At 31.7% G+C, this 27300-nt stretch overlaps 2 protein-coding genes and 1 pseudogene across 2 annotated transcripts; 1 reads left to right on the top strand and 2 right to left on the bottom strand.

Annotated features, from left to right (window-relative positions):
* The first annotated feature begins 4017 nt into the window (after positions 1–4017).
* Positions 4018–5561, top strand: LOC120260891 (U3 snoRNP-associated protein-like YAOH). The gene is made up of 3 exons (XM_039268463.1): positions 4018–4151; positions 4575–4917; positions 5211–5561. Exons 2-3 carry the CDS (start codon positions 4699–4701, stop codon positions 5547–5549), a joined length of 558 nt encoding a protein of 185 aa, XP_039124397.1. The 5' UTR covers positions 4018–4151; positions 4575–4698; the 3' UTR covers positions 5550–5561.
* A 3878-nt stretch (positions 5562–9439) lies between these two features.
* Positions 9440–11216, bottom strand: LOC120260890 (two-component response regulator ORR2-like). Its single transcript, XM_039268462.1, has 5 exons — positions 10918–11216; positions 10128–10207; positions 9899–9976; positions 9742–9812; positions 9440–9476 (listed from the first exon to the last, which is right to left on the bottom strand). Exons 1-5 carry the CDS (start codon positions 11066–11068, stop codon positions 9440–9442), a joined length of 417 nt encoding a protein of 138 aa, XP_039124396.1. The 5' UTR covers positions 11069–11216.
* A 7501-nt stretch (positions 11217–18717) lies between these two features.
* The window catches only part of LOC120259904, a 13341-nt pseudogene continuing 4758 nt past the window's right edge, over positions 18718–27300 (bottom strand).

The raw sequence follows: 27300 nt of genomic DNA, 5'->3' as shown, positions 1-27300 counted from the left end.
CGGAGCCGTGAACATTAGCACTCTTCCCTCCCTGTTGAATCTAACAATACCACAAAAACTCTCCATAATATATCGGCCGAAAACCAAATCGTACAAACAAAATGAAATGAAGAACAAAAATAAGCTCAAGAAGAAGAAGAAGAAGATGTAAACAACAAACAGCAGTCAGATAGGCAGAAACAAAAAGCGCATATATATATATATATATCATTATCGCGATGAAGACTAAAAAAAGTACATAGAGGTTAGACTAGGACGTGATGTGATTGGGCGGTATTTTTTTCCCTCCATTAGAAGGGCGAAAAAGAAAAAAATATATGCTATCGTCGCGATGAAGACATATCATGATCGCTCGACATGAGTATCTGCTTAACCGTCGAGCTTTTTATGTTTAAACGGATACGTATAGTGTTTAACATAACGATTCACGGTTTAAATAAAAGTCTATATCATGTAAATAATACAGTAAAAACGTTTAAATATAATGACTTAGCTGCTTTAAAATATATGTTATTGTTTAAATTGAATGCTTTTCATCGACATCGCGTTGAAGATGGGTACCTCCTCCGGGTCATTGTTTAAACATCTTTTACGTATTTTTCTTAAAACACCGTTGTCATTGTTTAAAAGAGTAACTTGAGTATTGTTTAACTTTTTCTATTGTTTACAATGACGTTCTTTGTTTCCCAAATTGTTTTTACTAGGTCTCTGCTTTAAATTTCGTAAGTTCACATTCAAATAAAACATTTGTTTACAACATTTACAAAACATTTACAACATTTACAACATTTACAAGGACTTTGGACACTCACGACTCGACCCTCAGTATAATCGAAACAAGTGTCCATGACGTTCGAATGCTCAGCAGGTTGCATAACATGCGCGATCAACTTGAACCCTGCACTAACGACTAACATTAAAAAAAGGTTAAACAAACACATTCATGAAAACAACTACTAATCAATGTGTCATGGTCGGACTTAAGCGAAGATACTGATAGTTAAACACAGAACGTCATAGTTGTACACTGACGTAATGTTCTTAAACGGTAACAAAAAATCTTAAGTGATAAATATCAACCCGTCTTTAAAAAGGATATTTACGACCTCCCTCCTCTAGAGAATCCTCCTGCAATCACGCGATACGTGAAAAACTTTTCTTTTTCTTACCCAAGTCGAAAAGCTCGCTAACTGCTTGCCGTCGCCATCCACCGTTGGAGAATCCTCCGCATTCGAGCGATTATGCGAGCATTTTGGCTCAGGGCAGAAAAAGATAGTTTAACTTAGCGTGATTACGGCCGATATTCTCAAGATAAGGAAGGAGGTTCACGAAACATCCTTTCAGATAGAGTGGTTGTCCATGGGAAGAGGAGGAAGAGGAGGAGGATGATGAGGACGACGACGAGTGGTTATCCATGGAAGGGTTCTTTCCGGTTATTTATGGTGTGAAGTCGCAGCAAGGTCGACTCTTCATATCCGAGAAAAAAATTAAACGCACGGTGGACCAACATCGATCGATTACTAACGAGCGGGTGTTCGGATATTTATGTTGAAAGTGAGTCAAAAGTGCATAAGAATTAATGCCAGTCGTTAATTCTTATGCACGGAGATACTCATAACCTGCACACCGCCACATGCCACCTGCCAACAATTCAGATCAAACAAAAAAGATCACCGTTTTACGTAGAGAATTTGAGAATTTAAACGTTAATATGAAAAGTTATACATGTAAAGATAATGTTAAACGGAGATGACAAGTATTAAATGGATATGAAAATCATTAAACATATTAGTAATATATTTAAACGGATAATAGCAAATAGTTAAACATTATTTAAAATATACAAATAGATAACCATAAACGAGAAGAACTTTTACAACGAAAATGAACTCGTTTTTCAAACGGAGACGACAATGGCACATGCTCGCCTCGACAATAAAAATCGACTACGACTCATTTGAAGATGAAGTGCACTTGACCAATCCGATGGAAATCAACTTCATTTTTCGTTGGAGAAAACCGATTTATATATTTCGGGTATGATAAACTTCACCCAGACTACCACAAATGAGTCAGCCATAATAAACTCCTGCCGAATGGTCGAAACTGATAGCAACGAAGAGATTCTCACCAGTATTCTGAAAACCGCAGAATCAAGTCGAACAACTCAACCGAGGAGAAATGAGGAGAACAACAAGATGTAATGCAACTCCTAGGCATTGCTCATCGAAACCAAGCGAAAGCCCTCGAAAAAGGTTGAACATGATGTGATTTGGCGCTTTTCTTTTCCCACCATTTTCAGGCCAAAAATGAGATTTCACAACATGGACCCATTTCGAAGCTGAACGGTAGGGGGTAAAAGGGAAGTTAAACACTAACGGAAGGGTTGTCCGGGGTGTGTAAAAGTAGGAGGGGGTTTTTGGGAAGTTTAGAAAATTACGAGGGGTGAACAGTAATTTTCCCTATATATATGTATTATTAAATAAATTAATAAATAATCCTTTGAGGGATAAAAGTAAACTTTAGAAGGTTACATTATAATTTTAAAATTTTAATGGAAAATATTTGTATAGTGAAACCCTTGGGTTGGAATGAAACTCAAAATATAATGACAAAGCAAGGGCGGAGCCCGAAAATATTTTTTTAGAGGAGGTCAAATAAAAAAAGTAATATTCAATTTTTACACAAATTAATTTAATTAATTGAAGTTACGCTTTACTCTTTCTCTCATACTATTAAAATTATTTAAAATTGAATTAGAACTAAATTAGATGATGAAGTTTTAAGTTTAGAAAAAGGAGTTTAAAATTTTAGGGATGGATGATAATTCATCGCCTTTTATAGTTTATTATTATTATTATTATTATTATTATTATTATTATTATTATTATTATTATTATTATTATTTTGAGAATCAATAGTTGATCTCTTAGACCTATTAATAATTTGTGAATAAAAAACATATTTTTTTAATTATGCAAATAAAAAAAATCACATGCTTTCAATTACTAATACAAATTAAAGAATAAATATAAAATGATAAAATATTTTTTTATTTAAACAAATAAAAAAATTTTAACTGCAAGCTTGGGATGTCCCGACAATTCAATTACCATTAGATTTTAGTAATTTATAACAAAAATCAACCATCCGAATGACATTCGGATAATTAATATATGTTTTATTTTATATTATTAAATTATTTAATTTAGATTTTTATTACAAATAATTAAGCTTATTTTTTAACTATTATTCTAATCATTTAAAAATTTTATTGGAGATAAAGATAACATAAGATTTTTTTAATCTATATAATTTTTATATAATTTGTATACAATATAGGGAGGATTTTATAAATAATATATTGGAGATAACATAAGATTTTCGGGGAGGGGATGGGATCATGGAAAAATAACAACCGTACAATATGAAATTCAAAAAATTAGAGGTGAGTAGAAATTTTTTAATCATGAACTTTATAAAGACCCATAAGGATGTTTGAAACTTAAAACAAGGACTTTTTCATAATTTTCCCTATCTTTCTCTCTCTGTATATAATATATATATTTGTTCCTAAATAGTAAATATACATCCAAAAGCAAAATAACTAGTATTAATCATGTGAGACGCACGTGCAATTCAGAGATGGAGGTATCAACGCGCTCTTAAACCCTCGTCTCTCCCGCGCCGCTTCTTCTCCAAAACCCTAAAAAATCTCCGTTCAAAGCTCGAGGGCTCTCAGCCATGAAGCACCGATCCAAGAAGCCCTACCGTTCTAAGGCCGCCAAGAGGAACCCCCGGTCGGCACTTGACAACGATGACGACCCCTTCTTCGAATCGGACCCCAAACGGCGGCGGAGGGGCGACGACGAGGAGATTGAAGACGTGTCAAGCGATGAGGGCGTCGGTTTTGACGATCGGGAAGTAGGTGAAGAGGAGAAGGAAGAGGCCCCGGAGGATAGGATCGCGAAGGAGTATTTGCAGAAAGTGCGGGCTCTGACGCAGAGGGAGGAGTAAGAGGATGAGGATGAGGGGAATGAAGACGAGGGAAGAGAGGATAAGGATGGCCGGAGAGATTCTTTGGTTGCTGAGAAGCTGCTCAAAGATCAGCTTCAGGATAGCGGCCGGATTCGGAGATTAATTGCTTCAAGGTGATTTGAAAAAGTGATTTTTTTTTAAAAAAAAAAATCTAATATTGATTCTTAGGTTTTTTCCTCCAAACGTTTGGTTATTTTTTCCACCCTAAAAAATGGTTTTTGTTGGTTTTGATTGCTCTGTTGAATCTGGTATTTGCTACTTGTAGACACTTTGGCAGGAATACTGTAAGATTCTGATTATACATGTCAAGGATGAAGTTTTGACTTGTAATATCTTTGTTTGTTGTTCTTGCATGTCTAGTTTTATGGTTATTTTAGACCTAAATCTTTTTCGTTGGAAAATAAATAAAGCATAGGCCTGACTCCTGAGCCTCATTAGCTTGTCCTCTGATTTGAAATTGTTGTGTTATTGATTGTTTTGTAGTTAATGGGGATGGGATGATCTGATGCCTATCTAGAATGTGTTATAAATTGTAGGGTGCAGAAGCCAGAAGATCCAGAACAATTCCGGTATATAGTGAAACATCGGCAATCTGTTACAGCTGTGGCTTTGACTGTGGATGAGGCGAGGGGGTTTTCCGCTTCTAAAGACGGAACCATCATGCAATGGGATGTGGAAAGTGGGAAAAGTGAGAAGTATATGTGGCCAAGTGAAGAAGTACTTATCTCACATCATGCAAAACCCCATCGAAATCCATCTTTGAAACGAAGTAAGCAGGTGTTGGCATTGGCGGTCAGCACTGACGGGCGATACTTAGTGACTGGTGGATTAGACCGTCATGTGCATCTGTGGGACACTCGTGCACGGGAGCATATTCAGGTTTGTTTTTCTTTTTTTTCTTTTTTCCTTTCATTTGTTTAGAATGGCCAATTACTATCAGAAGAAATTGCTAGTTTGTTCTGATATACGATAGTGATTAAACCTATGTTTGATAACTTTGGTGATTTGTGGCCATCTCTATATGTGTGTTATTATTAGTTGTGCCTAATTCTCTAACCTTCATTGCTCATCTTCATAGCTCCCTTCAAAATTTTGCAAATCTATGATTTAAACAGCAGTGTTACATTATATTTATGTTGACATTGAAACATATCCTTTTCTTTTCATAACAGGCATTTCCTGGTCATTTAGCACCTGTCTCTTGTCTGGTGTTTCAACCTGGTACGTCACAGCTGTTCTCTGGGTCATTTGACCGGACAATGAAACTTTGGGATGTAGAAGACAGAAGTCACATCAACAATTTATTTGGTCATCAAAGTGAAGTGCTAACAGTTGACTGTCTTGGAAAGCTGGATGATGAACGCCTTTTGACAGTGGGTCGAGATCGAACGTTACGAATGTGGAAGGTATATCTATATATATATATATATATATTTAAGTGTATGATTGCTGAGCTAATACGCATAATTTGGTTGATCTATAGAGTTTATTTTGTTTATTTCCTTCTTTGAAGCTCAAGATAATATTATGTGGAATTCTCATACTTTTCTTTTGTATTTTTAGTTTTTACAAGATTTCATAAAATTCTTGTTGGTTTGAATCTCCTCTGATTTAAGGTTTAATATCTATATGATCAATATCATTGATATGGTAAATTACTGACTTATGCATGTGCTTTCTTTACTCTAATGGGTTAATCTATCCAACTGGAAGTTAAATTATTAATTGTGGCAAGCCAAAAATTTGATGTTGTCTTGACGGGCCAATGTGGCATCACATTTAAATCATGTCAAAATGTGATTGATGATGTAAAAAGCAAATTGTTTAATTTACCTTTTGATATATTTTGTAAAAAAAAAAATTATGTTTTATTGTGTTTGTAGATAATTTTGTCAGTAGAAAAGCTAATATATCGGAGAAAGAAATAAATAATTTTGAGCATTGGGTATTTTATGTATTTGTTTGTGTTGTTTTAGCGGCATATTTATGTTCAATTTAGGTATTTTATGCATTTTTTTTTGCAGTCGTTTTAGCACTATATTTATTTTCAACATAAAATGTCTAAGGTTAACCCAAAAAAAAAAAAATTCTAATGCAGTAGTTATTCCAAAATTTTTAATGATTGCTCCCACTTTGTTATAAGTATAGGTGCGCGCAATTAATAGGGATGATGCTCTTATGAAAGGACTATTGAACTCCAACAAATTTTTATTTATTTATTTATTTTTTATAAACACCACAAGTGTTAGCAGGGGTGTGCTCACAAGTCGAAAGTTAAACGTTTAGTTTGTACACCTTCACTCTATTACTGGAGATCTATTACCATTATTAGGTCCAATGGAACTTAAACTCCGAATCTTTTGAATGTCTCACAAAAACATCTTTCGTAATAGGTCCAATACCATTAGACTATAAAACTTTTTGGCATCATGTGCGGCGGAGTGAGAGCATGAGGCATTGGCCCAAATGAAATCGAAGTTGTTGAGAAGAATTGGTCTTAGGTGGCAGTGACGAGAACTACATTGAATTATTTATGGATCAACCTAATCTAAAAGATTATTAACATTTCAGTTGTATGCATGTAGCATGTTGGGTTATTTATATATGGATATCTTTTCTTGTTAATCATGCCATGCATCCTTGGATCCACTCTTCAAATTTGCCCAAATTAATCTAGGTCCATTAAAAATGTGGCATTTTAATATATGTTTTTTTGTGTTTGTGGTAGTATGTGAGAAAAGTTGAAGAGCCAGCGCCATTTTTTTTGTTTTATTGTATGTGGCACCCCAAAATGGCATGCCACATGTCACCATGTTATCAGTCTATAAGGTGTCACGTTATATCATGTTTTGCAATATCCCTAATCCAAAATGATAAATATAATTGGGTGGGATTTATCAATTAAAATTGGAGAGAAACTAAAAAAAATTATAATTTAAAGTATAAAAATTAGAAATGTATGTTTGGAAAAATAATGATACTCTTTATGCAATTATACCATTTCAATACCGTTATACAGAACTTGGACAGGTAGGATTGAAAAGTAAAATTATTCACTCTATTTAGGCCATCTCCAAGGCTAGTGGATATTTGGTGTTTGCAACTTCATGTGTGTTACTGTAGCAAGGTTTTTATTTATTTATTTATTTTATTTTATTTTTGAGTTTATTTTTTTTCTCTTCAACAGTTTATTTTTTTTCATTTTTAGTTTTCAGTTTATTTTTTTATTTTTTAGTTTTAATTATCAGTTTAATTTTTAATTTTTTTTATTTTAAATTTTCAGTTTATTATTTATCTTTATTTATCGTTTTTAGTTTTTTAGTTTTAATTTTTAGTTTCTTTTTTATTTTTTAGTTTTAATTTTCAGTTTATTTTTATCTTCTTTTTTTTTTATCTTTTTTTGGTTTTCAGTTTTGATTTTTAATTTTTTATCTTTTTTTTTTATCTTGTTTTTCTGTTTTAATGCATTGATTGAATGGTTGGGCTATGCAAATAACGAAGATAATTAAAATCTTTTGTGTTACTTTAATTTTTAATAATGTGTTGTTTTCACTGATGGTGCTTGTTTGTATGTTATATTTTTATTAAGTAATTAATGTAATGTAATGTAATGTTTGTATTTATATTTGTAGTTTATCAATCATATTTTATATTTAATAAATATTTATAAAAAATATAAAAATAAAATTTATATTTTAAATAATATATATTTAAATTTAATGGTTAAAAGCGAAAAATTAAAGATGATTAAAAGTATGTATATAAAAGTGTGAAGTGAGAAAAATATTCGTAGAATATTCTATTTTAGAGTTAAAAATAAAGATGGTGGGTGGAGAAATTTTCACTGTAGAAACTGTATTTTTGTGTAATGAAGCACCAAATAGAGTTTTGGGTTAGAGATGACCTTAGTCACTAAACTCAAACAGAACCATTTGGGGATTTCATGAAATTTGGGTGCTTCTCATTACTTCTCTTAAAAAAAGGAACCAACTCAAACGGGTAATAAATGGTGTATGTTAGGCTAACCTAATAGAAGGCACCTCTATTTAGTTACTCTCATCTTTTTTTGTTTATTACAAATCGGTCCTCCAATCTTTTTCATATCTAATCCTATCTTTCTAATTTTTTTTATATAAATTACTCCCCCGGCCAACTGTGAGATAGCAATGCCAATGATGAGCGTAAAATTGAAGGACCTGTCTTTATTTTCAAAAATTGAGAATTCTTTTAATTTTTTTCTTAAATTGTCTGAAAAACTTTAAATTTCACTATTTTCATATTTTATTATAAATTATGTATATGCATACATGTTCAAATACCATATCTGTGGTATATATAATATATGTGATGCATATAAATAATTATTAGAATAGTAGGTGGGAAGCATAACATAGTAAAGGAATAAGGGTTATGATACTAATCAAACAATTAAAAAGTACTAATTTTACAATCATCCAAATATCACTTATATGCTGTCAAACTAAATAAACTGTGGATCATTATCTTTTTGACAAATGTGAACAAACCATGTATCAAAAGCATGCACAAATTTTATAAATATCCATTCGTACAATCACCCTCACTCTGTGTGGCAAAGATTTAACCACTGCCGGTAACATATTAGATTTGTCATTGTTTCAACTTTCAACCCTCACAAAAAGATCTTCTCATTGTGCCAGCTCTTAACAGTTAATGGAACAAAATCAAACACAAGAAAGGCATATCATCTAACACATATTAGATAATGCTGCCAACAATAAGAAGCGTGTTAGGGTTAGGGTTAGGGTTAGGGTTAGTTATTAGGGTTTACAATACAGAAGAGAAAAATTTGAACTGATTTTTGGTTAGTACAATGCACACCATGTCTTTGTTTCCCAGCATTATTAGTAAAATTCCACAAAAATAAGATTATTAGTAGCAAACGCTGCAAACATTATAGTTTAAAAACAACTTAAAAAAAAAGGAATAGAAACAAAAATAAAGAAAAATAGAACTCTTGAGCCTTGATCTAGTAAGTACTAACTAGCATCATTTTTTCAATTATCAAAATCAACAGCAACATAATAACACTATAATACTGATTGATAACATGAGAAAGAGTGAATTAGAGCCTTGTCAAGCCACCATTGAACATCATACCTTAAAATTCAGAAACTAGGGAACTGGAATTTAGTAAAACTTTGTCAACAATGCAGCTTTCAGCTTGATATGATATGCCTTTAAAATGAGAAGTTGTTCATGCAACTGCAACTCCGGCAAGTCGAGGCCGCCTCCCAGAACTATCGGCTTCCCGCAATTAAGTCAAGTGTCACCTTTCTTTTTGGTACCTGTTATCGGAGACGATCCTGTTGGTTTTGCATAACTTTTCAAGCTTTTGCATGTCTTGAACTTTGAGTGGCTTTTAAGAAAAAAAGTCCTCTGCTCCTACTGCTTGACAACTTCACATGAAAATAGCACTTATAAAAATAAGTTCTCTTAAGATCAGTAAAAATGAACTTCAATAAGCATAAGTTAGAGCAAGTGTAAATTTCGATGGCATGCCATTGCAGAAGTTTAGCTTGATTGTATATATGTATATCGAGTCTTAATCTTTGAATTGAGGTATGTTGTAACAAAAATACATCTGCAAGTAACATTTCAGGATGACAAAACAATCAAACAAAGCTAAAGAATCAGAAAGCAGTAGAGAAGAAATTTGAAAACCTCTTGATTCTTTGAGGGTCATTTTCAGAAGACATGATCACTACAGGAATCGAGCCCGGGTGGTTGTTCTCCTGAAATTTAATGAAAACATGACAGTGAACAAAATTTTGAAATTTGAAATTTGATTGAATGAAAATATTTAATGCAGAAGTATCACCTTGACTGCTTTGAGGAGATCATACCCAGTCATTCCAGGCATACAATAATCAGTAAGAATTATGTCAATCTTCTGCACCTGCATCAAAGAATCCAAAATCCGAAACCTTTTCATAATAAGAAATTAATAATAGAAATTAATAATCAGTAAATGTTCATTAAATGATGCATGTAAATTGGGGACAGAAATGATTAAATTAGGGAATCAATGAATAGAACAGAGAGCTCACGTTAACAATGGGGCAGTCAGCTTTTCCTTCATTTAATCCGAGAACTTCAATAGCTTTTACTCCACTTTCGACAGCAATCACTAAATTGACAATAAATAATAAGGAAAAAAAATAAAACAGTGTGATGAAAAATATTTTTGTTTGAAACTGTTCCATTGGAACAGAGTCATTCAAATCAGTGTGATCACATAAAACTTTAAGCATATAATTTTATCAACCATTTTTTTAGTAAAACGAAGATATAGTTTAAAAAATATGAAAAACATTAGAAGTCTAATTCCTATGTAATATAATACATAAGCCTTCTTATTATTTTGTCCAGAAGTCATCAAAATTACAGAAGAAAAAAAAAACAAGGAATTGTTCAGTGGTTTTTCACAACTGAGTTAATCTTTCATGGAAAAACCATCATATTGGTTTCAAGGCTCATTCAAAAATAAGACTTTTCTGCATCCAATGTCTAAAAAATCATGGATGAAGAGTAATATCATGCAGCAAAAAAAGAAAAAGAAAAAAAAGAGAGAGTTCATTTCTGGGTTACAAACACAGATGAACAAAGGATGAACTTCATAAATAGAAACTCAAATCATAACAATCTCTTAAAAAAAAAAATTTTTTTTTTGAATTTGATCCTGATACTCTAAAAACAGAAATCAACAACAATCTCTACAAAAATAAGATCCAAAAGATAAGAAATAAAACCACAATCAGCACACATATCCCTATTAATAAATAAAACAAAACCAAAACAATGAAAACCATATACAAATACACACACATATATATATACCTTCAAAGAATCCTCCACATCTGTTAAGCATCATTTCCACAATCCTCCTGTCCAGTGGTGAATCATCCACCACCAACACCCTCACCTTCTCCTCTTCCTCTTCCTCCACCTGCTTCACCTCCTCTTCCTCCTTTCTCATTCTCAACAACATCAGCAGCAGCAGCAGCAATAAACAATACTAATAAACAACAAACAATAACAACAACAAAAGAACTGGTGGTGGTAGCAGCAGTAGTATAAGAAACAAATGTAGTGATTTGTTTGTATATAGGAATAATATCACAAGAGAAAGACAGAGAGAAGAGGAGGGGAGGAGGAAGAAGAGGATGTGGAGCAGAGGGAGTGAGTGGTGGGTCCCAGAAAAGAATGGTGAGTGGTGGGGTCCAGAAGAGAATGGAAGATGATGGGTGAAAACTTTTAGTAGATTTGGTTGTCGGGAAGAAATAGAAGTAGCTCTGTAGCTGCAGAGGGAGGTGCTAGACTGCTACGAGTAGTAGTGAAGGAGGTTAAAACCTTTTTCCCCCTACTTTTCCGGGGGGAAAACCAGGGGGTTTTTGCGTCATTTTACCTCCTAGTAGCTGTTTATTTTTATTTATTGTTTTTTATTTTTTATTTTTTGTATTTTGGGGTCGTTGGAGTGAAACTAGTAGTGTAGACCCACATGTTAAATATGTTTCTTTTCTATTTTAGCACGTTTTACTCCAAACTTTAAAGTAGTAGTAAGTATTGAATAAATGATAATTAATAAATAATAAATATTTTTTTTTTATACTTATATACCTTTGGTAATATTGCATGGAAGTTTTGAGACGTGCATTTACTTTTCACTTTTTTAAATCATTTTCTTAATTTTAAATTACATTGTAATATTGTATATATATATATATATGTGTGTGTGTGTGTGTAAATTAAATAAAACTGTGATATTTGAATCCACTGATTATGTTAAAAAACTAAAATTTTTTAAGTAAAAAACTTAAATTGTGATAACTTATTAGAATTCATTATAATTTTAAAAATAAAATAAAATAAACAAATCTACCGATTGAAATCAGAATTTGACCACATGTTAAATAAGGATTTTTCTCCCTCTTTAACATGTGCTTTAAACGCTTATTTCATCATTTAAAAATATTAATTTCAAAGGTAAAAATTGCACCTTCCTGCTGAGGAGGGGGCTTCTAGAAACTAAAATTAAATATTTTGTCTCTAAATTAACTTCAAATCTCTTGATTATCATATTAAATCCCCCATTAATGTTCATAAAATAAAACTGATTATTAAAAACACTATCTCCCTAACATCAAAATTTATGAATTTTTTTTTAAATTAAATTGAAAAGTAATTTTTTTTTAATTTTTCTCCACAGATTTTAAAGCATCCAGTATTAAACTGTTTGTGCTTATGTTAATCACATCAGTTTTGGTAAAAGAATATTATTTTTATATTTAAATTTATCTTTTTTTATCTGCCATGTTTTTTTATGATTTATTTTTATTTAAAAATAAAAATAATTATAAATTATTTAGTCATTTACATAAATAAACCATTATATAAAAACTCTAATGTGGTATATAATCAAACAGCAAAATTATCTATTAAATATTTTATTCAATTAAATCTCAATTTATTTTATCATTATTATTTCTTAAAAGATTTTAAATATTGATTTGTACTGAAAAAGTTATGGCTCGAGAACTTGCACTTTATTAAAACAAAGCAAAACGTTTGAAAAATAATTTATCTGTATTATGAAACAAAGAATGTATTTTATACAATGCCCTCAAACAAGAATGAAAAAGTATTTCCGGCACCCTTGATTTTAATACAGTAGAAAATATCAGCAATATTTTATTTTATTCATCAAGTTATTGTCCTGTCTAAATATATGTATATATATAGTGATTAGATATTTTATCTTTTTCAATAAAATCTTTTAAGAATTTTTAAAATAAGATTTTGGAATTAGGGAAAAAAAAAATAAGAGGGCCCAATCATTCCTTTCATCTTCATATTCTGATGTTCATGTCTGACAACGTAATAATAGCATAGAAATATGTCGGGTTTTTGAGGGTCTATATCCGAAGACCTTAATTTTAAAGGCATATATAAATATTCCTAGTTACATATACAAATAAATTAATAATATATATTTGTGAAAACAATATTTATTTGCGCCAAAAATCTCTCTCGGTATCAGATTTTTTTTTTTTTTAAATGCATGTTATTATTGAAGAAATGGGTTTAAATATCATTTCATGCAAAGTGAAAGTACAAGTGCGTTGAGTAGTATCTTCACGCTAATGTATGCCTCTGAAATACCGTTTATTTATATTTTATAAAAAAAATTAAACTAAGATATTATTCACATTAGATACCAAAGATATTATTCACATTAGATACCAAAGTTTACCCATCAGGTTCAGTAAAACTCAGTAAAATTAACTTAAACTACCATTGCAAAATAGATTTATAACTTAGAGTGGTATTTTTTAAATGATAGTGTTAAAACAAATAATTATTAAAATACCATAGTTTGTAAAATATGTACTAAAAAACATATGGATCTATGTAACCTGAGACTGTTGTGTTTATTCTCTGCTCGGTGGATATTAACTTCTATGACCCAATCTTCTTATTAATGTTTGCCTTTTAATATTTTTTAAGTAATATTTTATTTTATGTTCAATTAAGTTCATCAATTTACAACTTAAAACTAGTATAGATGTATATAAACTCTATTAAGATTTGAATAAGTTAATATTATGATTTTTATCAATATTTTAAGCTTTGATTATGGTAATCTATTATGTAAAAAAAATGAATGGGATTGGAAATGGTGATTGTATTTGTATTAAATGGCACTATTGCAAAACAATCCTATGCATAACTAAGCTTAACTTTTATCAATATAAATTATTTTTACATATCTGCAATTTTGAACAAGGTTATTCCTACTTTAATTTTTAAGTGAATAAATTCTGATCAAATGAAACAAAAGCCTCAAATTACTGTCAATTATGGTCATATTTGCAGCTTCTAAAAGTAGTGAGACATACTTGATTTAATACTATTTTAAATTCAAATTATTCTTATGTGGTACTCTTTATTTGGCAAATGTTTATTTGAACTTAGTAGTTATAGCATCGTTTTTCAGAAGAGGCATAAAAGATTTTGTACTGAATGATAAATATATATTTTTTTAATTTCTAATTAAAAAAGAAACTTTAAAACAGCAAAGAAATACAGAAGCTAAGATCACGGGCTAATATATATATATATATATATAAAGCTAATAATAAGAGAACTAAGAAAAGTTGATGGCAAAGCAGTTATTATTATATAATAAAAAAATAAAGTGGTGGATGAGCTATAATTAATATTTAATAAAAATAATAATAATATAAAAAAGGGTGAAAAGGGGAAGTGGGGCCCAAGATAGGAGTATAAGATCCCGTGAAATCCAAGGAGTGGGATGTGATGGTCCCCATTTTTTGAGCAGGAGAGCAAAACCATGGCATGTGTGCCGGTTCTGCCAACGAAATAGAAAAGCAAACACAAATTTAGCTTCTTTTTTAAAAAAAAATAATAATAATAATAATAATAATAATAATAACAATCATAATAACAAAAACAGTAAAGACGCTACCCTTTCATAAGAAGAGGAGGATGGAAACTCTTTTCACTCTTGAGAAGTCAACCATTAACTTTCTCATACAATAGTTGAGATAAATGATTTATTTGCTTTATAAATAAAAAAAATTAGAGATCATACACTTGAGATAAATAGTGGAAAAGTTGCTAAAATGAAATCGTGAAGGGGAGGAAGTGTCATTACATTCATTTCAACACTTCTTTGATTTTGAAGTGAGCCAATTTCAACAATTTTTTACCAAAAATAAAAAAAAAAAAGAAATTTTATTTTGTATAAACTTATTATTTTTCATTTTCCTCACTTCAAAATTTTTGTCACATTTTACAAAATTAGCACTAGAACTATTAGAAATAATATATATTTTCAATCACTTTAAAAAATATCATTTTTTCAATTTTTGTTAATCAGATCATTTTCCTTCAAGCTACTAATGTCAATAGTCTTTTTGAGAAAAGGCGATGTCACGGATCGAGACGAACACGTGAAGGAAAGAATAGCTCACCATCGAATCAGCGCCATCACGCTAGCGAGTTGGGGATCGAACTCGGGAGCACGCCGACACTCGGCGACGAACACCTCTACGAAGGGACTCGACGCCATAAGCTAAAATTGGTCGTTGACCAATAGTCAAATTTTCTTTACAAGATGTTTGGAGAGATTTTTTTTTTTAATAAAAGCTTTAATATCTCATTTAAATAGGTTTAGAGCTAGTGATTTTTGAAAAAGTATGGTTGTTAGTTCTAAGTATAAATATTTGGAGTCAACCAATGTTGTCAGACCCGGACGCCCCTACGGTTCAGCCGGAAAACCGAACCCGCCATGTGGCTTGCAGAGTATCTCATCGACCCGGGTATTAAAAACCCGAGTTAACCCTGACCCGGGCGGTTCAATCGAACGGCTGACCCGTACGGGTCAATCGGATCACAATGTTTAATTTTTTACAATATTTAATAATTTATTATTATTTTCTCATTAAAAACCACAAAATCGGTTATATTTATTAATATTAATTTATAATTTATAATCAATAAATAGAATTACAATATATATATATCATAAACATACCAACAAAAATTAATATTTAAAAATAAAATATATTAATGTATTATGTAAATACTTTCTAAAAATTTAATTTATTAATAAAATAAAACAATAAATGAGTGTAATTTTATTATAAAAATATAAAATTAAAATATTCTAATTAAATAAAAATATAAGAAAATTTAAAACAAAATAAAAACTCAATTAAAATATAAGAATTAGTGAATTAAATTTCTTATTTATTTTAACAAAATCAACCAATAAACAAATAAATAAATAAATAAATAACACCGAGAGAAGTTCGATAATTATATATTAATATATTAAATTTATAAATATTTAAAAAATGTAAAAATAAATGACAAAATTAGAAAATTCTATCGTATATAAAAGTCATTTATCAATTTAAATATCAAATTTCGAGTAGGCTTTTTATAATATAATTATGAGTTTAATATTATATTTCGTTTCATTATTAATTATTATAATATTTTTTATATTTAATTATTGACTCTGGCTCAACCCTCGGTTCGAGCCCTAGTTGAACCCATCGACCGACTGAGTTTAGCTACTGGCCATTACCCCTACTGGATTTGACAACCCTTGAGTCAACTACATAAAAATTTTAGTAAAAATTTTTTTATTAAATATATTTTTTTCAATATCTTCCGTCACCACATTTGAAGAGCTTCCATTTACCTCATTAAAAAAAACAAATAATAATAATAATAATAATAATAAGTGGTGGTGGTGGTGGTGGTCCTTGTCTATGGGATATGCTAATCCCAGAGTCATCATATATCATTATCATTCATTTCAGGGACACGGACAATTTGACTGGTGTGACTGGACTGAAGACTTGGTCTGCTCGCCGGTTCTACTGCTACTCAATCCACTGCAAAAAGGACTTTTCTTTTCCTTTTTTTCCTTGCTGCTTTTTTAATCACTAATTTCCATTTGGCTTTTCTTTTGTTGTTGGGACATGCTAGGATTTTTCGGATTCTTGGTCTTTCTTTTTAAGTTTATTTGTGAACCTAAAGGAAAACGAGAATATATTTTTTTGTTGAAAAATTTTATTATACTACGGTATGGTTTATTTTTGTTATCAATCGAGACTTATAATTTGAGTTGTGATATTTTAATACTTTATGCTCTAAACTGTTGGTAAAAAAATAGCAAAACACTTAACTTCGTTAATTTAAACATGAATTTATCTTTTTATTTTTTTATTTACATTATTAAAACATGTATTAATTGATATTTATTCAAGTCTAACTTTTAATTATAATTTGAATGGTTCTTAATTCCTATTCAACTAGACTTAAATAGTTAAAATGGTTTTTTTCTTAATATATGTTTTTAGTAATATAAATAAAAAAATAAAAATGTAAATTTAAATTCATTTTTTATGTTACATCAACAAGAATTAACGGAGTTTTACTGATTTGGCACATTTTTTTATAAATAGTTTAGAGTATAGAGTACTAAAAATATTACAAATCAAACTACAAAGTCCAGAATTAATAAAGAGGTAAATTATGAGATAGTTTTAGCAAAAAAATTTTTATTTTTTTATTTTTATTGATTTGTTATCAATATTCCCAATTAAATGAAAAATATTTGTTTTTTTGTCTTTGATTGTTGATGGTATTTATGAAAGAGCCAAATTCCTTTGTCAAAAAAAGAGAAAAACAAGAAGAGCCAAATTTAATTTATAGGTGGAGTTTAGAGATTGAAGTTTTTGTTATTTAGAGATAACAAGAAAGATGTTTGTAGAATTTAATAATTAAATTGAATATAGTTGCATAATTTATTGATCAAAAATAATATTTATTTATTTATTTATTTTTTTAAGAATATGAATAAATCACCAATATAATTCAAACCATTGAATTTTTAGCAATGTCTGAATGAAATACCAACTGTTACTTTTTTTTAATAAAATTCAAAACTAAAATTTATTAGAGTAAAATTGAGAAATCAAGTATGAACTATCAATCTGTTCCCTAAATTTCTGTGTTTTTGATGGTCTTAATTTTAGAATTTTCATTTTTATCTTATGTTAGCATCAATTTTTTTAATGCTAATACAGATGGTTCCAAGGGCGTGTTATATGTAAAAAATAAAAAATAAAAAAAATTGAATTTTCCAAAATATTTTATACATAATTTTTATTTTTATTTTTTACAATGCGGGTACCTAAACATACATATTATTATCAAATGTCAATCATGTATTAAAAAAGAGTTAACCCCTCCACATCTTCCATAAAAATTAAATAGACCTTCCATAAAAATTAAATAGACCGACATGACCATTATCTAAATTTTTTTGTAACACATAAAATTAGTAAATTGAATGAATGGAAGGCATCAGCTCTAGACCTGGTGTCCAGACCTTAATCATGCAAATCTGAAGAATATAATTTAATAAATTATTAATAAATTGTTTATTTTCTTAGTAGCTACTACTTACATGTAAAAACATGTCCAATATTTATTATAAATTTACTAATTTAATTAAGAACCATGTAAACCACTGTTTAACAACTTTAATGTTTCCACATTCCTGTTCCACATCAATCAGTAACTTTGCTGATTCTGATTGAACATGTTAAATATATAGAACAAATCAGCCCATTGGTTATACCAAACTAATATTATCTAAACCAAAATAATTAATAAGTAAAAAAACTCAAAATTATCAAATGATATATATAAATAAATAGATATGAAAAAGATTTGAATTCAAGCTACACTACAAGACTTTTTTTCCTTGTCTTACCAATGTACAAATATTTCCTTTCAAAAGGTCAGCCATACATCATCTTGTTCTTAACTATAAGACACAAAAAGAGAAGAAGCAATGGATAGTAACATTTCCCTAGAAATAAAAAAGACACTGTAAAAGTAAAGTACTGTTGTAAGGTGTGTGAATCAACAATATTATAGCTGAGGATTGTTTCTCTTATGAGTAGCATAACAAGGACATAATAAGAATGGTACAGTCTGAAGATACTCAGTGCACTCAATGCAAAATTGGCACTAAAATAGTTTGTAAAACATAGAATTCATGTATATATATATATATATAGAATCAAAATAATCCAGTGACAATGTTTGTCAAGGTTTAATAAACTTAATTTACAGCAAATTAGAACAAACCTGAGTAACATTTGAGGATGCTCTCAGAACAATGCACAATATAACGTGCCCAGTATTGTCAATGTCTGCAGCAGAAGAAGACAGAAGACCTGCTTATTTGCAAGGTATCATGGATTATTTGGCACATACAAGAGAGAGGGGTATCCAAAATTTGAATCAAGGGGGCATAGAGATCAAACAATTGGAGAGACCACCAATCTTACTTATACAAACATGGATAATATGATACATTAAACAATTAGAGTTGGGGGATGGAACTATGTGCCTTTGTTGATCAAAGAATTGTTGCTTAAAGAAGTACCAGATAACGGTGATGATGATGATGATGATGATGATGATGAAAAATATATGGGGGAATCAAGCTTCACATGGGATGATACAAAACCTTAGTCATTGGATTTGACACGAGGGAACAATCCCAGAATGTGTTCCGGCATGAAGTCATGTCGAGTTAGAATCCCGGCAACGGGAGGTCTCTGCATGCAACACAAAGTATCAGTTTACTAACAGGAGTGTGCCAATCATAGATATGCATATACAGAGCAAATTTAAGCAGAAAAGAGATCTTTGTAATTCCTTTTAGTAGAAGTCTGGAATGAGCATAATCTAAATTAGATTTTGAACTGGCAAAAAAGATATTGAGCAATTGTTTTTAATGAGGTAAACAATATGTACTGAATGCAATATAGTATACCGGCAAGGTTGTTTAAAAATCAAAAGAACACTCTTCCAAATTCATAGTCAAAGAAGTAAAAAAACTGGATGGGGAATCTAAATATCTGCTGAAGACATACTTCATTAATCTTTCAAAAAAATATCAAAAACAATTTTTCCTCCATAAATCACACAACAAAAAAATTTATGATAAGGAAAAAGTGGCGTTTAACAACCGCCACTGATTGCGAACCACCTTTCAATGCTACGTGGTCCGAAAGCAATTAATCTTTCAATGAGTAATTACTTATATGAATAAATTGTTACCACATTAATATGCCTAACTGACGTTAATCTTTCAACAATTGCGTGCTGGTACAAATAGTATTTATGTTTCTTTTTCTAAAATTAATTCTATATTTCTTGCATCAATTTTATAGTTTCTTCACATTAAACCAAAAGTTATCTTCTCTGATGGCAATAATTTAAAGACAAATTACATGATTTCATGTGTAAAATGGATGCCAAATTCTGTTAGTTTCATCTCTATTTATTATAACAAAATAAAAGGAAAGGCAATAACATGATCATAGAGTGAACACATAAGAATATTAAATTATAAATAGAATTAATATTTGGAAACATAAAATAACCAAATCATGCCCAGTTAAGATGTTTCAAGTTACCAAAATGATAAAAAGAATTTATAAACAAAAAAAAGGCTTTTGAGTAAGAAGTTCAGGTCTGAATTTTGTGTAAAAACTAATAATGTAAATATCAGAAAATATATTGGCTCAGTGTAGATTTTCATGCATTTAAAAGTAAACATTACACAAGGGTGCACAAACACAAACGATAGATATATAGAGAGAGATAAAGAAGGAGAGACAGAGAGAAAGCCTACCCCTGGAGTCTTTGGCACAACACACAAATGCCTGAGTCCAAGTTCCCTGAAAAGAACTGCTGCTTTTGCCAGTGACATTGTCTCAACCACGGTGTATGGTGAAGTATTGGTAATTGGATGGAGGTCCACATACATATCCATTTCTTCCTCTTGAATGTCCAGATCTTCCAATTTGACACCTTTCCCTGACCCGGCTTTGGCAAAATCAAAGGCATCAAACCTCCGCAAAACCTCTATCACTCCAGTAGCCACCCTTTCTCTTGTAAACCTCTTCCGTTTTAGCAATACAAGTAAGTGAGAGCGCAAGACAAGCCCACACAACTCTGGTGCATCTGAGAAAGGTGGTTCATTCACCACTGGAAATGCATTGTGGCCTGTTAGCCTTAATGCATGTACTATATTCCCAACTTTCTCCACTCCGGAAAAAGTAATTAGTGGTCCTGAGACCACATCCCCAGCAACCAAATTTCTCATGTAAGGTTCTGCATGGGCTTCCATGAATGGCAAGCCCTTCATCTTAACAATTTGATCATACACCCCTTTATTGAAGCTATCAGCCACTGTTTTTGATATAAGTAAGACAAGCATAACCAAAGGAAGCATTAGAAGATCATTTGTCAGCTCAAGCAGAATGACACAAACTGACACTGTCATCCCTCATAGTCCCACCCAGAAAAAGATGCTGCCCCAAGAAGGGCAAAGAGGCCAGTATCAAGGTCAGAGATAGGGCCCAGAAGAGTTCCCACTATGCGTCCATATGTAGCACCAGCAAGTATAACAGGGATAAACAGGCCAGAAGGAACAGCTATTCCATATGTCACGAGCCCAAGGAAATATACAGCACCAAAGAAGACGAAGAGAGTGGAAATATAAAACTCATCATAAGTGCCTTTGCTGAACAAGTTGCGAATAGCATCATCATTCGTGTTGAGGAAGAGGGATGCAAGATCATTATAGTGACCAGGAGAACACTGGAAATTCTTGAAATTGCCAGAACGGCCAATAGTTGGGCACTCCTCTTGGATATTTGCTGGGCATGGGGTGCACTTGGCTAGCCAAGGTAGTCCATAAGCACAGCATGAAAGTAAGCAGAGAAATGGTGATGGTAAGGATGATCTTGAATGGTGCACCCTTCCTGCAATTAATTGAAAACTGTTAATATTACATGAAATGATCAAGTCATATTATGCTGAAACAACACAAAAGCAACAAGGAAACATTAATAGGCAATGATTCTGTTTGAAGCACAAGAGATTAGAAAAGAAAACATTAACAGCAAGCGTTTGCAAGGCATACTCATTGATCACACTATATGAGCGGAGAATTTTGTCCAAGAAAAAGTTGTAAAGGGATCCAAGCAAACCACCAAGGACTCCAAGAACTATAACAGCTATCAGATCAGGGGCACTATACGTTGCAACAGAAGAACTTAAATCAAACATAATGAGTCCTCCTTCTCCAAAAAGCCCACATTTTCCACCACGGCAGAATCCTATTAAAGCTCTCAATACCACAGCAACCACTGCTGTTGTGAAAAATGTTCTCCAAAGAAGCGCACTTCGCCACCTGAAGGCATCAATGAAGTATAGAACTTCAATATGAGTTATGGTACAACAAATCATTGAAGTTTTATCCACATAGTCCAAAGTTTTATCCAATCAAACAATAGGAGTTCTCTAAGTCTACCAAGAATACAACTTAATCCAATTGTCTAATAAAGAATTAAAAGCTTGTTATGAATGCCAGAATCCTCAATTGAATTCTGAGCCATTGATTTGTGCCTCAGACATCATTAACAAAATTTTGGAACATGAATGCATTCACTCATTGGAATGGAGATTGAAGGAATAAGTAAAAGATATAAAACACGAATACCAAGAAGCTACTTCTTCCAAAGCAAAGAGTACCCCACCAACTGGAGCCCGGAAAGCAGCTGCAACACCAGCAGCAGCCCCACATGTGATCAGGTCTCGTCGATCCCTGTCATTTTTGAAGTATCTGAGCCATGTGCACGTTAGGCGGTACTTGCGAGAGCCTCCTTGACCAAGTAAGAAGGCGATGCACGATCCAGTGTGCACCATTGGACCCTCCTTACCTAGTACAAAGCCAGCAGATACTCCACCAATGGAGCCAAATATCTGGACATTGACATTATAAATTAGCAGATCCATAAAAATGCAGTTAGAATGGTGTATAGTGCAGCATTGGTGTTTATTTTCATGAGGAAATAGCACAATATGCTATCCCATATTCATGCCCTAGACACATGCTAAATGACCCTCTTGAAATATGAAATAACTAACCAAATTGCATGCTTGTAATTTTCCTCTAGTCACTGAAAAATTCAAATCATGAAACATAACTAAAACTTGAAAACAACCTTCACAAAGAGTGTACTCGGAGCCAAAATAGAAGGAGCATCCACACCATTAAGATATGCTTTTACTTCGGGTATGCCAGATCCAGCCGCTGCAGGTGCAACATAAGCACAGAGAAGTGCTGCTCCAGCTGCTAAAAATAAGATTGCAACCAGCAAATACAACAAAAGCCTCAAAAAATCTGCATTGGAACCAGAACCACTGCCAATCAGTTAAAGTTGCTCACAAAATAAGGAGATCAGATCACAAACGGGCATACCCATGAATTACAATTTGAATACATGTGCCCACAAAATAAAGAAAAATAAAGCTTCAAAGAAAAGAAGATGCACCAGAAGGATTAAGGTTATTAAATGAACTTGAACTTGATTAAAAGCGTTTTTTTCCCTTTTTTTATCTTCTGCATCAGTTGCTAACTTCAATACATAACACAATTATGCAGATGTCAAAACTTTTGAGTTTCAGCAAATATGAAGAGTAAAGAGAGCTCATCATACTAAGAGTGAGCCAACGTTTTCTTTTTCTAAGCGCAATGATTAGTTATTGTATGAGTAAGAGAAAAGGGAGTAGGTATCACCTTTGCTCAAGCATAAAGTTGCTTGTCAGCAACAATTTGAAACCAGCAATGTTCTCGACAGCCAGGTTGTTGAAGAAGCCAACAAGCCCAGTAGCAAGGCCAATAAGTAGGGCAAGAGTCCACTTAAGGGTTATATACTGAAATATCTGTGTTTTCTTCCTTGATCTCCAGTCTTGCTTGAAAAGATCATTCTCCACAATCCTAAGAAAAGTAGACAATATATTACATTACCAATTTAAACTCTAAAACTAACATTTATTAGCAGTGGATGAATAAGAAACCAGAATTTATATTTACAAATTAGTACCAATACATTCCTATGGTGCACATTATGGTGCAGACATGATACTATTCTAGCAATACATGAAAATTTACTGATGTTAACTGCATAATAGGTGCAATAACAAACATTATATTACATAACATATCGTCAAGGCAGGCATTCACTCAAAAAACAAATGATAAGGGATAAACACTTGTTCTACTAATTTCAGAAATTTAATATCACAGTCAGATTACTCCCATTGGGTATGAAAAATGTCTAGGAATCTACCACTAAAATCAACATGACAACGAGCATTGAGATGAATTTCTCAATTGCGCAATAATTTAGAAGTGGAAGAGGCCCCAATCATAAGTTAATACGGACATAATTGGCAATGCTTCATGATTTCAATGACTAATTATAATCATTGAAAATAAAATTGTTTAGAGCTTATGATATTTGTGAACTACTCAGCTCATTTTGGTACAGAAAGGCATTTATTGACATACTAATGTATATCCTAAAGATAACAGGAATTTAATATCGCCATCAATGATGTTCCTACAATAAACATTAGATAGTCGAGTTCATAGAAATAGTAGATGGAAGATTAGCTTAAGTTGCCTAAACAGAGTCGTAACAGTATTGGACAGCAGTCTCCCATCATTGCCCAATAGAAAGAAAACCAAGAACTGTAGTTTCCACAGCAGGACAATTCAGTCTCGGGTAAGATTTCTCCTCAATTATGAGGTTGTGCTGACTTTTAGTGGCGGTGATAAACATAGGTTCATATGGGCATTAATTAATTAACAAGAGTTAGAACACTGTACAATCGAGACATGGCAATTAAATCTCCCACGCTTTGTCCCATAGGGTGGAGCAAGGTTGAATCTCAATTTTGTTCATCGAGTCTCATGTGGGAGGAGCCGTATTCTCTATCTCTCTAAGAGTTGCGGGGATTTACTATTGTAAGGTTGTGGTTTATAATATATCAACTTGGGCACATGTGGTAGGCTATAATTATCCTGCGTGTTAGCCCAACCCACATGTTAAATCCCTAGGGGATCATTAAACTATTGATGCACCACCATATGTCTCTTTGGCAACCTCTTATAACCAGGGGGAGATGTTTGTCGCCTTTGTCACAAAAAAAAAATAAAAATTATCTTTTTCTCTTCATCCCACCAAACATTCTGCATCCAGACAACATAAAAACTAATAACCACTACATAGGAGATTGGTATTCTGAATGATGAATAATCATACTCAGGGTCGAATACTGTATTTTTACTGTTCATTAGGTCTTATGTGGGAGAAGGCAGGGGATTTATTAGTTTATTTAGTTTCTGAAAATCTTCGGGATGTTCATGCGGTAAAATTTTAATCATTCCACAGGACATTTGACCAAGTTAATAATTCGGTAGTAAATCAATAAGCCACCATAATTGATGCACCATTGTAACTGTCTGCTGCTTGACAACCCTTTGCCAGCAGCGCTTGTAGCCTTCGAGAAAAAAAAAACATAGAAACTCTGTGAATAAACTAAAATTCAAAAATCCAATTTGCAGCATCTCATGGCTTTAAACGAATCCTGCCATTCTCCTCTATCCATGTGATTCAAAATAATATATATGTATATATTCCCTCCTAGTTTTTCCTTGATGCTGAGAGCATTAGAACTTTCAAGTAATCTCAAACTCAATGATCTATCTTGCCCCACCTTTAATACCATGCTTGTTAATCCAAAAAATCAAACAAGAATTGAAAACACAAGGCCACCATCTCCACAAAATCAAGACAAAATTGCAAACCAAACATAGCATACCACGCATGCACGTAATCAATCAAGAGCAGAGAAATCGCTTACTCATAGTCCAAGCTCTCAATAGGGCAGAGATTGGCACCGACAATGGCGATCTGGGAGGTGTTATTCGTGGTGGCCTTCCTCAGCAAGGGCTCTCGCGCCCCAACAAGCTCCTTATCTTCATAGAAGGAGGACCCATTCCTCTCCAGCACTCCTCCCTACATCGCTGGTCTCTATATCTCCTTTATCATCCATCCCCAGCTCAAACTAGGGCTTGAACCCCCTCCAAGATCTCCTCCTCGTTGCTCTCTCTCTCTCTCTCTCTTTCGAGGGGATGAATGATCCGTATAAAAGAAATGTTTTTTTTTTAGTTCTGGTCATTTATTTATAGGGAATAAATTGGAAAGTTACAGATAAGCCCCTATTTTTATTTGGAACTTTTTTGTTGCAGCTATACCCCTGAATGATCTCATAATTACACTCAACATTTTTCACATTTACATGACAGCAAGATTTAGAAATTATATGTTTTTTCATGTTATTAAGTTATTTAATCATTTTGTCAAAATTATTTTCCCCTTCTCTGGTTGGAGTGGGAATGTAATATTGAGATGAATATTATTAGATTTTATAAAATATATATATTTATTTTTTAAAAATAAACATACATATACTGTATGGCTAGAATGATAAATGAATTAGTACCGATTACCAGGATGGTTTGATAGCTTAGATTAAATTTTAACCATAGAATTTTTTTGTAAATAAAAATAAGTCATATAACAATGGCGGTCATGAGATGTAAACTAAAAGCGTAGAGGGACGAATTGTAAATAAAAAATATATAATTAAAAAAATTTAATATTTTTTTAAATTTATTTATAAGTTAATTTATATTTTAGATTATAAAAATCAGTTGTTAAACAATAAAGTTTTACATAAACTCTACTAAGAATATAATTTTATATATTAAATAAATTAATTTGTAAAAATAAAAAATTAAAACATAGATTTTTTAAAAAGATATATATACTAGATAGATAAAATAATTTATAAAATATCAATAGATTAAAGAATAAATTTTTGTAAATATATTTTTAAAAAATTATTATGTTTTCGAAGATAAGGATTAATTTGCATAAAATTTGAATTTAGATTAATTTGTATAAAATTTGATTTTTTTTTAAATAAAAATAAAAAACTCTAGAGAGAAATTAAAAAAATAAAATCTTTAGAGAGAGAGAGAGAGAGGGGAAGGGGGTCCGCCAGCGGCGGCCGCCCCCTCTCCCCACTCCCTCCACTTGTATATATATATATATATACTTTTGTGCATAAAATCTATATCTTATTTGTATATCATTAAAAATGGGTTTTATTTTAAAATATTCATATTTGAAATCTAAGGTAAGATTTTATATTATAATTGATTGTTTATTTCATGACGTATTACTTAAATTAAAAAAATTACGAGGAAGTTTTTGTCTATTATATATAACCAAATAGGTTGCTTAATAAGAATTAAGAAGTAATAAATAATTCCATTGACTTATAAGGGGTTATCTGTGATTTCCACATGTGAATTTGATAATAACGTTTGTAAAAATAAAGGTGACAAAACAAAAAGCATGGTGCACTCAGGGTTTCTCGTGTGTCTTTGCTTTTAGTGGTTAGTGGTTACTTACTGGTTACTTACTGGTTACGTTCCCCCAGCCCCCCCACAGTCTCCTTCCTAAGGACATGGTCATGTGGGGTTGGAGATGCTGGAATAATTCAATTCCGAAGAAGAACGACAAATCTTTAGCTTACATGGGCCAACATTACTGGGAAAGCGAAGTCAGCTCTTGATGTTGGCTCAAATCAAGATCTTAAGACAGTACTCTAGCAATTGAAGATATCAGTTACGGAATATTTACGTGTTTAAATTGACTATCATTATCGAAT

Source organism: Dioscorea cayenensis, chromosome 5 (assembly GCF_009730915.1).
Source record: "Dioscorea cayenensis subsp. rotundata cultivar TDr96_F1 chromosome 5, TDr96_F1_v2_PseudoChromosome.rev07_lg8_w22 25.fasta, whole genome shotgun sequence".
In the NCBI taxonomy this organism is placed as follows: domain Eukaryota; kingdom Viridiplantae; phylum Streptophyta; class Magnoliopsida; order Dioscoreales; family Dioscoreaceae; genus Dioscorea; species Dioscorea cayenensis.
This window is presented reverse-complemented; position numbering and strand designations above follow the sequence as displayed.

Excerpts from the sequence above, each read along its gene's own strand:
- LOC120260890 (XM_039268462.1), bottom strand. The coding sequence starts at position 11,068 with ATGTTGTTGAGAATGAGAAAGGAGGAAGAGGAGGTGAAGCAGGTGGAG. Across the intron at positions 9,813-9,898 it reads ATCTCCTCAAAGCAGTCAAG|GAGAACAACCACCCGGGCTC; the intron begins GTGATACTTCTG and ends ATTAAATTTCAG. Across the intron at positions 9,477-9,741 it reads GACCCTCAAAGAATCAAGAG|TTGTCAAGCAGTAGGAGCAG; the intron begins GTTTTCAAATTT and ends TTTCATGTGAAG.
- LOC120260891 (XM_039268463.1), top strand. The coding sequence starts at position 4,699 with ATGCAATGGGATGTGGAAAGTGGGAAAAGTGAGAAGTATATGTGGCCA. Across the intron at positions 4,918-5,210 it reads GTGCACGGGAGCATATTCAG|GCATTTCCTGGTCATTTAGC; the intron begins GTTTGTTTTTCT and ends TTTTCATAACAG.